General features: G+C 42.2%; 1 protein-coding gene across 2 annotated transcripts in view; it reads right to left on the bottom strand.

Moving 5' to 3' along the window:
- kbtbd8 (kelch repeat and BTB (POZ) domain containing 8) overlaps positions 1–10722 on the bottom strand; it is a 47747-nt gene extending 37025 nt beyond the window's left edge. Inside the window, exon 1 of one of the 2 annotated variants that reach the window (XM_020527952.2) lies at positions 10496–10722. In XM_020527952.2, coding sequence (XP_020383541.1) covers positions 10496–10511 — 16 coding nt within the window. In that variant the 5' untranslated portion in view covers positions 10512–10722. Of the gene's footprint in view, positions 1–10286; positions 10450–10495 lie in introns of those variants that run through there. The other variant, XM_048606504.1, reaches the window with a different exon arrangement.
- Positions 10723–10946: the final 224 nt, after the last annotated feature.

The following is a 10946-nucleotide window of genomic DNA, read 5'->3' as shown; positions in this document are numbered from 1 at the left end:
GATGAAGGGTCTAGGCCCGAAACGTCAGCCTTCCTGCTCCTATGATGCTGCGTGGCCTGCTGTGTTCATCCAGCTCTGCACCTTGTTGTCTCGGATTCTCCAGCATCTGCAGTTCCTACTATCTTGGACAAACTCAGTTTGTTTTCACCGGAATGTGGAAGGCTGAGAGCACTCTTGACAAAAGATTTACAAAGTTACGAGGGGCATGAATAGAATGAATATCTTTTTCCCGGGATAGAAACATCAAACACTATGGGACGTAAGTTTAAAGTAAAAGGGGGAACGTTTAAAAGGAGACATGAGAGACAAATGTTTTTAAAAGAAAAACAGAGTGATAAGTGCCTGGAATGTGGTGCCAGAGGAGGCGGTAGAAGTGGATACAACAGCAATGTTTAAGAGGCATCTTGACAGATACATGAATAGGCAGGTAATAAAGGGATATGGATAGCATGGAGGAAACAGCTTTTTAAGAGAAAAGGCATCATGCGTCTGCACAGGCTGGGTAGACCAAAGAGTCTCTTCCTGTCCTGTAGTGTTTTTGTTGAATTGCTTTTGTGTAGTTTGAAGTAAAAGTTGCCGAGAGAGTGTGTGTATCTGGTCACTAACATTTTAAAATATATAGTAAAAATTTATTAAAACATGAATTCTTGTTATGTCATCCTTTCCAACTATAAACAGGTTGGAATGTTATTGGTCTTGACCAAGTTTGAAACAGCTGTTATGCACAAACCAGCAAATCTGCCAAGTTAATCATCATAGCCACTGAGTTTAATGGAGTTGTGCAATCAATTGATTTTAAGGCATCTTCTTCCAACAGGTGTCATCTCAAGCCTTAGACTACAAAATATGCTGTCACCACGGTGACAAAATATGCTGCGACAACTTGGTAAATTCTAATAACTTTAATATTCTGGACATGGCAAGACCAATAATACTTATCATCTGTTTAAAGTAGAGGGCTTTGACAAAGACATGCCCTTTAGGTCAATTCACACAATCAAATGCTTTTTTAAAAAAATTCATCAACGTGATGAGGGCGTTGCTGACTAGGCAGCATTTATTGCCCATCCTAATTGCCCAGAAGGCAGTTCAGAGTCAACCACTTTGCCGTGGGTCTTAAGTCACATATAGGACCAGGTAAGGATGGCAGTCTCCTTCCCTGAAAAGGACATTAGTGAACCAGGTAGGTTTTTCTGACAATCGACAATGGATTCATGGTAATCATTAGATTCTTAATTCCAGATATTTTTACTGAATTCAAATTTCACCATCTGCCGTGGCGGGATTTGAACCCAGGTCCCCAGAATGTTATCGGAGTTCCTGGATTAACAGTCCAGTGATAATACTGCTAGGCCATTACCTCCCCCTGAGAAAGGCAATTCTTTCCTTTGTATAAGCACAACATTTCGGTAAAAATTCACCCACAATTTGGCCATGGATCTGAACAAACAAATGAAACCCATCTGTTGTGCGTTCAGTATTTCAAGCTATAAACTTGATAAAACATAAGAAATATAGCTGTTCACACCCTTGAGCTTGCTCAGTCAATAAAAACAGGGTGCAACTGTGTTTCAAATTCCACATTCCCATTGAGATGCCTGCCTGACAAGAATCTAGGCCCCTCTGCCTTAAAAGTATTCAATGACCCTGCCAACACCACTTTGAGAGAGTTCCGAAGTCACACAAACCTCCAAGAGAAAAATAATTCACATCTGTCCTGAAAGGTAAGACCCACAATGGTAAAAATGTAACCTAACTCTGGACTCAGAATCCCTACAGTGTGGAAACAGGCCCTTTGGCCCAACAAATCCACACCGATCCTTGGAACATCCCACCCAGACCCATCCCCCTATAACCCACCTAAGCGGCACATCCCTGAACACTATGGGCAATTCAGCATGGCCAATCCACCTTACTTGCACATCTCTGGACTGTGGGGAGGAAATCAGAGCACCTGGAGGAAATCCACGCAGGCACGGGCGACTGTCTGTGTGGAGTTTGCACATTCTCCCCAAGGGTGGAATCGAACCCGGGTCCCTGGCGCTATAAGGCAGCAGTGCTAACCACTGAGCCTCTGTGCCACCCTGACCCACAACAAGAAATATCTTTTCTATGTCAAACCTGAGACCATTCAGAATCTTACACATACATGCCATTCATTCTTTTCAACTCCAGTAGAAACAGAAACAGATTCTCCAACATATCCTTGTCAGGCAACCCACTCATTCCAGGTAACAATCCAGTAAGTCTCCTCTGAAACACCTCCAACGCCTTTAAATCCTTCCTTAAATAAGACCAACGCTGCAATCTTCCATCAAGATGTAGTCTCACCAATGCCCTACACAAACCATGAAAATTATGATAAATTTCTTGCAGAAAGGATAGTATCCCATTACCTTTCTTGATTACATGCTGTTTTGTCATACTAAATTTTTGTGACACATGCACCACAACAACTAAATCGCCTGCACTTCAGAACTCTGAAGTCATTCACCATTTAAGTAACACTTTGCCTTTCTTATTTTTCCTGCAAAAGTGAACTACTTCACTTTTTCCCCATACCAAGTGCCATCTGCGAGATTTTGGTCACCCATTGAATCAAGCTATATCCACTTGCATTATCCTGGTCTTTTTGGAATCATAGAATCCCTACAGTGCAGATAGAGGCCACTCGGCCCATCGAGTCTACACAGACCCTCTGTACAACACCCCACCCTATCCTCCCTATAACACCACGCTTACTACAGTAACCCACCTACTGCACATCCCTGAACACTACAGGACAACTTAGCACGGCCAATGCACCTAACCTGCACATTTTTGGGATTGTGGGAGGAAACAGGAGAACCCACAGGAAACCCATACGCAAACAGGGAGAATGTGCAAACTCCACACGGACAGTTGCCCAAGGCTGGAATCAAACTCAGGTCCCTGGCATAATGACGCAGCAATGCTAGTCACTGTGCCATCCTCAACATATTTTCCTAACTACTTTGACGTTGGCTGCAAATTTAGCTACCACGCCTTCACTCAAGTTATAGATTCAAGTTGTGAAAGACTGGGTCAGCACAGACCCTTGCAGCTAACTAGTCACTCTTCTGACATTGCTAATACGTTTCACCTATAGTGTAAGCTTTTATTTTTGGCAATAACCTTTGATGCAGTGCCTGACCAAATGCCTGTGGAAATCCAAGTATAATACATCTACAGACACCCCTATATTCAGTGTATGTTGCTCCTTCAATAAACTGACTCTTCCTAAACATCGTGTTTTCTAGGTGCACAATTATAATCACTGATGATGGATTCCAACATCTTTTCCACAAAAAAGTGTCAAACTGCCTTGCAGTTTCTTGTTTCCTTCTCTTCTTGAATAGAGGAGTTACGTCTATTTTTCATTCCAATGAAAACTTTTCTGAAGTTAGTGTATTTTAGAAAATGAACACCTATGTATTGAGAAGTTCGTTAACCACCTCTTAAAACCACAGGACGCTGCCCAGCTGGATCCAGAAATTTGTCAGTCCACCACTCCAGTAGTTAGTACTGCTCCCTTGTGATTGAAATTTCGTCAAATTCCTGTCTTGCTTCCACTTCCTGATTTACAACTAGTAAAGTGTTTACTATATCCTCTGTACGGAAGGCATACTTTACTTACTATTTTCCTTTTTGAACATCTTTGAAACGTCTGCTATCCATTTTTCCTAGCTAGCTTCCTGAAATTCTAATTTCTTCCTTACTTACCTTTTTGTCATTCTGTACATTCCAACCAATTATGTCACACCGCCATTCATCTTTGTGCAGCTATGCACTCTTAAAATTTGATGCTTTTCTTAACTTTTGTTAACCATGGCGTTGGTTCCCCCCTTTAGCATTTTTATTTATAGTTGGAATATACTTATTCTAAGTATTCTGTAATCCCTTTAAACGTAAGTCACTATCTCCATTGATCTATCCCCCAGCCTAATATGCCAATTATTGTCAGTAAGTTCAGCTTTCAAGTTGACACTGATGTCCTTAATTAAATTTAAAATTCTTGTTTAGTCCAAGCTTCTCCCTTTCAAATTTGATGTAAAATTCAAACATATCTTGATTGCTGCTACCTAGGGGTGTCTTAACATAACATTTAAGTATTTTGATGCTCACTTTCGATGGCAAGGCATACAAGTCTATGGGCAAAGTGCTGGGAAATGGGATTATAATTGTTAGGTCGTTGGTTTTGACTGGCATGGACAGTGACTTTTTTCTGTGCTACGAGTCTAACTCTGAGGTCATTAATTTATTTTGTCAAATAATACACCAAGTCTAGGATAATCTGCTCTATCGTTGGTAGCTGAACATACTGCTCAAATTTTTAAAAAATCTACCGTGAATTGAATTGAGTTCGTTTTATTGGCACAAATACTCAAATGAATCCAATGAAAAGTTTACAAGTCGCCATTTACAGCGCCATCTTAGGCACACTGTACCTAGGTACAGATTCTTCAGTACAAGTTCTTGGGGAAAAAAAAATTAGGAAAATAAAGAAATGAAACATCCAGCATTACAGATCATAGGCATACATTAGAAAAATAGAGAAAAGAAAAAGTCAGAGTAACGGTCCTGCCAACCCAAACCACGCTGGATCATGAATCACCTTGGAGACCAGAAGTCCACATTGAACTGAAAGACTGCCGCAGGGCACCAGAGAACAACCCTGTCGTGCTGTGCTGAGGCCAGGAGTTCAGGACAAAGAGAAAGGAGAAATAAAAAAGACACAAAAAACAAAGAAACGGATGGAGTGGACAAGCTCTGGCTGAAGTGTCCTATTCTGCCGCCATCTTGGAACGAACTGAAACGAACTGAAACAATTCTATGAACTCCTCATTCAAGCTACTACCAGCGATCTGATTTTTCCAGTTTATATGTAGATTTAAGTTACCCACGATGATTAACATCTGTTTATCACTAGTGCACAATATTTGTTTTTATATACTTTGCTCCACATTATACCTACTGTTGAGTAAACCAGTCCCATTGGTGACTTCTTTCTCTTACTATTCTACATTTCCACCCAAACGTATTTCAAATCCTGATCTCTCAAAATCAGGTCATCTGCAACTATTGCACAAAATGCCATCTTGATTAACAATGCTACCCTTCCACCTTTACTTGAGTTCCTATTCTTCTCCAACAGCCAGGACCTTTCATCATAGCCAGTACGGAGATATTGCGCTATCAGATCATATGATATACTTCAAAATTATCAGTTTAGTTATTTTGCTATGAACGTTATAGGCATTCAAATACAGAGCCTTTATCTCTGTAACATCTAGTCTAGGTTTCTGGTCTACTATTTCTTTTCCCCTCTCTACCCCTCCCTGACCTTTATTTGTCACATTACTACTTAACTCATCTTTCCATATTTGATCCTTCTCCCTTATTTAGTTTAAAACTCTCTCATTTCCTCAATTGTAGAGTTTGGAAGAACACTGGTCCCAGCAAGGTTCATGCACAGACCATTCCAACAGCGCAGTTACCACTTTCCCTAGTGGCATCTGAAACAGAATCTACTTCTCCTACGCTAATCTTTGAGACATATTCACCTTTGCAATTTTACGAAGACAATGCTAATTTGCACACAGCATAGGTAAAGATCCAGAAATTATGATCTTTGAAATTCTGCTTTCAAATCAGTACCTAGTTGCAGAATGATTTTCCTACTTCCACCTATGTTGGTCAGTCAGATTTTATCACAGGTATTTTACAGTGAAATTTACAGTAAAAGTGAAAAGCTTTCACTGTCACCACTCAACACCATTTTGAATAGTTTAAGAATAATAAAACAAAAATACAGCTTAAAGACAGCCCGTAACTCTTCTGCCACCATTTGCTACTACCAGTGCTGTACTCAAAGTTGCTGTTTCTCAGGCACTGCTTGGCCTACCTCTCCAATGATGCCTCCGCTGATGTAGCAGCCAATACCAGATCCCATGCTCGCCCCTATGCCAGCCACCTCTTCACTGTCGTCCGCCAGAGTCCCAATCCAGGCTTATCAGCTGCCTCGTTGCTATCTGCCAGAGTCTGACTCTGAGCTCATTAGCTGCCACCACCCACTCTGAACCCCAACGAAGCTGCTTTCCTCGATGCCATCACCATCACAACCCAGAAGTAAAACTAAAAACTAAGCAAAAAAGAAAAAAAAAGCTTATACAGAAAAAAGGAAAAGGAAAGGTAGGAAAAAATAGCAGACAGGGTGGGTAAGCCCTGGGTACAGCAGCCTAGATGCCACTTACTCCATCATGGGTACCCTACATGTACCACAACGTCTGAATCTTCTCCCTGCCACTGCAAGCTCCTTTCCAGTCCTGAGTCAATGTCCCATTTCATGGCATTACACAGACAACACAGCCATCTGGACTCTTGCTCTTTTTGGCAGAGAACACTCTGACTTTGCCTCATTATACTATTCCATACTCCTACATGCCTTGTTGCTCCCACCACCTACTGGCTTCTGTATCATGACGCCATGGTCAGTTTGCATGTATTCAGCCTATAGCTCCCACTCCCATCCAGACATGCTAAGAGAACATCAAAAACCTATTGAATTACAGAGGCTAAGGCTCCTGCACTCCTGCCTTCCTGATTCCCTTCCCTATCTCACTCTCAGTCATGCTCCCCTGTCCTTGACCACTGACAAATTAAAAGACCCAAAGGGACATGACTAGCTCTTGATATAAGGAATCCATGTTACTTTCTCCATCCCCAACGTGCAGCAGTATTTACAGTTCAGCCTCCAGCTCAAACTCCAAACACTTGCTGCAGATATATTTGCCCTAGATCGCAAGGATATCTGCGAGCTACCAACTTGCACCACCTTGACACCAAGAACTGCAAGTTTTAATTACTTAATTATATTATTGCCACATTTTTCACGGTAATATCCACTTGAAATGCATCAGATCGTTGCAGTCAATTAGGATGGGAAAAGCTGAAGGACCTCTGACTTGTGTACAGCCTTCAATATCTACATAAACCAATAAACCAGAAATCCAAGGTATTCATTGGAAATTAACAATCAGAATAATGGTTTGATCTTTCAAAAAAAAAAGTCTGGGGAACCTTCAAAATTAGAATCCCATAATTAGACAGTTACAGATAATGCATGCAGTTCTATACAGCAAGCTTGGTGATCCCCATAACAATACTGCAGGAAGAGCATACAAGTTAGAAAACTTGAAAGAAATTGGACTGTTTCTTATAGAAAATATGGGGAGAAGTAACAAATGTTTAGAAGGGACAAAGGGACAGCACGGAATAGATGAAGACAGATCCAGACAAAAAGCTTCAGAATGAAGACAGATAGGAGATGACATGTAAAATTTCAAGAGAGCTAAACTTAAATTTTCAGCATATTTAAAAAAACCGTGGAATGCAGTACCCAATTTAGCATTTGAAGGATAAACTTTGTCACTTGGGAATTATTAGCAAGGTCCACATTTATTGCCCATCTCTAACTGCATACAAGATGATGCTAAGCAGCTTCCATGAACCTGTACAATGTACACACTTAGTCGCTATGTAGGAGTTCCTAGAATTTCACCCAGCAAACAGTGAAGGAATAGGAATATATTCTAAGTCATGATGATGTGCAACTTGGGGGGAAATTTTCAGCTGATGGATTTTCAACGTGCCCTTCTGACAGAGGTCGTTGATGAAGCGTATAAAACCGCTAGGCCGAGGATACTACAACACAAAAGTTCTGCCTTGAAATGCAAAACTAAAGTGGCTAGATTCAACAACCACAACCATCTTCCTTTATGTTGATATGACTCCAGCCACTGGAGATTTTTCTAAAGGTTTCCAAAGACTTCAGATTTCCTTGGGTTTCTTGAAGCAGTACAAAGGCTGCCAGGCTGTCAAGGGACAATCTCAGTTGGTATTTCAGCCAAGTCTATAATGAAGCAGGGTGATCCTTGCGGAAGGCATTGAACATTGATGAGTCAAATTATAAGTGCCACAGGTCAGCATTATCGGTGGTTGCATCACTTTGCCGCTAATAGCAGCGGCTCTTGTGGCACAGTGGTATTGTCGCTACCTCTGCACCAGAAGGCCTGGGTTCAAGTCATATCTGCTCCAGAAGCATGTAATAACTCTGAACAGATTGATGAGAAAATATCTACCTTGAGGAATATCCTGGAACTAAGATGATTGACGTCTAATCATCACAACCAGCTTCCTTTTCAGTTCGTATGATTCCAACCAGTACAGAATTTCCCGATTTCCATCAACTTTGGTTTCGCTAACACACCTTAAAACCATACTCAAATCAAGTGGTGTCTTGATATCAAGGGTGGCTACACACACCTCACCTCTGGAGTTCAGCTCTTTTGTAAATATCTGGACTAAGGTTGCAATGAGGTCAGTAGCTGAGTATCAACAGTAGAAACTAATCTCAATATCAGTGAGGTTATTGCTGAGCAAGTGCTCCTTGATAGCATTTTTGATGTCCGCAACTCGATTCATCACTTTGCTGATGATAGGGTGCAGACAGTTATGTCTGTAACTGGCTAGGTTCGGTTTGGCCTGCTTTTAGGAGACATGACGCGAGCAATTTTTCACATTGCAGGGTAGGTGCTCACGCTGTAGCTCTGCTGGTCAAGGGGCGCAACTAGTTCTATAACACAAGTGTTCAGTACTAGCGCCAGAATACTGTAAGAGCCCATAGCCTTTGCAGCATCCAGTATTTTCAGCTGTTTCTTGATCTCACAAGGAGCAAATCAAATTGGCTTAACCAAGATGGACCATTCACTCAGCACTTACGGCTGAAAATCACACAGATGTTTCAGCCTTGACCTTTGTAATGATGCGTTGGGTTCACCCATCATTGCAGATGGAAATATTTGTGAAGCTTCCTCCTCCTGTCAGTTGTTTAACTGTCCACCACCATTCAGATGTGGTAATAGAGCAGAGCTCACATCTGGTCCATTCATTGCAGGATCTCTTACCCCTAACTATTACATGCTACCTCTGCTGTTTGGCACACAAGTAGTTGTGTGTGGTTGCTTCATAGTTTGACTGGCTTGATGGTAACTTGATGGCAGAAAAGGGAATACGCAAGGCTACGTGGTTGAAAACAATTCTGCTATTGTCTCATACGTTTAGTTCTGAATTGCTAGATATGTTCAAAATTATCCTATTTAATCCTATCACAAGGCCTTTTTATTCCTACTCCTGCCAATAAAGTCAAACACAAATGCAAAGGAAAGAATGGGGTTAAATATGTTTTTGCCAGGTCCCACAGACTCAGTCCAGCACTGTGTCCATTAAGACTCAGTCAGAAGTGGTGCCTTCAAGTCACTCTTGGTATGGACATTAAAGTTCTAGATCCAGAGTATATTCAGTGTGCCTGCCACTCTCATTGGATCTTTAATTCTTCGTGTTAAACATTAAAGACATGCAGTGGGTGGTAATCTGAAGGTTTCCCTGCCCATGTTTCAGCTAATGCCATGAGGCTTCATGGGTTCCAAAGTCAATGTGAAAATTCCCAGCACAATTCCCTTTTGACTACACACCACAGTGCAAATATGATAAACAGTCAACCAAATTTACTTGCTTAGTCTCATAAGTCACCATCTCCGATCTTTGAGTACAGTACCCATCTAGAATTCAACCAGATAATCACCATAAATCAAGGAGATATTCTGTAAACTGATGGCCTGGTCTACTGTAGAACTACAACTCACTTTTCAAATTTCTTCCAAGTGAAAATGTTAGTGTAACTTTCAAGTTACTCAGTACATAATAATTATGAAGTTATATTTAAATGCAGCCCCACCACCCCAACTCGAAAACACAACTTCACATTCTAGAAGATACTGCGACAGAGTCAGGTAAAGCAGTTGCTACTATTCCATTTAAAGTACCTAACTTACCTCCTAAAGTTGCAAAGGGCGTCTTACCAGAAATGTTCACAAGCCTTTGTTCATAACCACCTAACCAAAATCAGCTGAAACTTTAACACTTATCTGTTGCAAAGAGTAGAATGCAAGCATAACACTATTGAGCTTCACTGAGTAATAACTTCTCTCTCTCGAACTTAAACGAATGAGTTTGAAAGTCCAGCAATCACAATTTTTAGACCCTGACAAGAAAGGCTCCCCTCACAGAAATCTCAAAGGGAATAATCAAACAAAGCAAGTATACGGAAAAGACTTCTCCTAAAGTGAGACAGAGAGAGGGAGAAAATATAAAAAGGCAGAAGTTGCCAAGGAGGAGCGAAAGGCCGACTCCCCAGGGACTGGGCCTACCGAGTTTCTCAAGCCCCCTAAACCCTGAGCTTCCCTTTAACCGGCGGCCCATTGTTTCCACAGCCACCTCCACTCGCTTCCAAAGGCTCGGCTCGGCTCCCGAGCCGGTATTTAACAAGTCGCTATCGGACGGCCCGACGACTACCGCCGTCCCGTCCCCGCGCCTCGCTTCTGAATCACGAACCGGCGAACAGGCCCAACTTACTGACCCGCTGCTGCAGCCATTCTACCAGCGCCTGAGAATGACGGCGAGCGGCCTCCCCTTCACCCGCACGCAGCGCGCACGGCAACGGCAACGGCAACGGCAACAGCCAAGCAGGGGGCGCGCACGCGCTCGTCCGCCCGTGCGGTGAGGCGCACCCCCGGCAGTCAATGGGATCAGCTGGACCAGGAAACGTGTGTGCGTTCTGTATCATCCTACTCAGCCAACTTTAGGGAGCATCTTAAACCTGGCTGTTCATCACCGCAGCCGTCTTTTTATGCAGGAAATGAAGGTGTGAAAGGATCCATGGATCCCTCTAGACCCTACTCTCAACATTGGGGATCATGGAAATGTTACAGCACAGAAGGAGACCTCTGCAAGAGGAGCTGAGATAGTCCCACTCGCTTGGAGCTCTCCATTGATTATTTTCTTCGGATGAGTGCTTGAATGCAAGAATA

This window comes from Rhincodon typus, chromosome 16, assembly GCF_021869965.1.
Source record: "Rhincodon typus isolate 14 chromosome 16, sRhiTyp1.1, whole genome shotgun sequence".
NCBI lineage: Eukaryota > Metazoa > Chordata > Chondrichthyes > Orectolobiformes > Rhincodontidae > Rhincodon > Rhincodon typus.
This window is presented reverse-complemented; position numbering and strand designations above follow the sequence as displayed.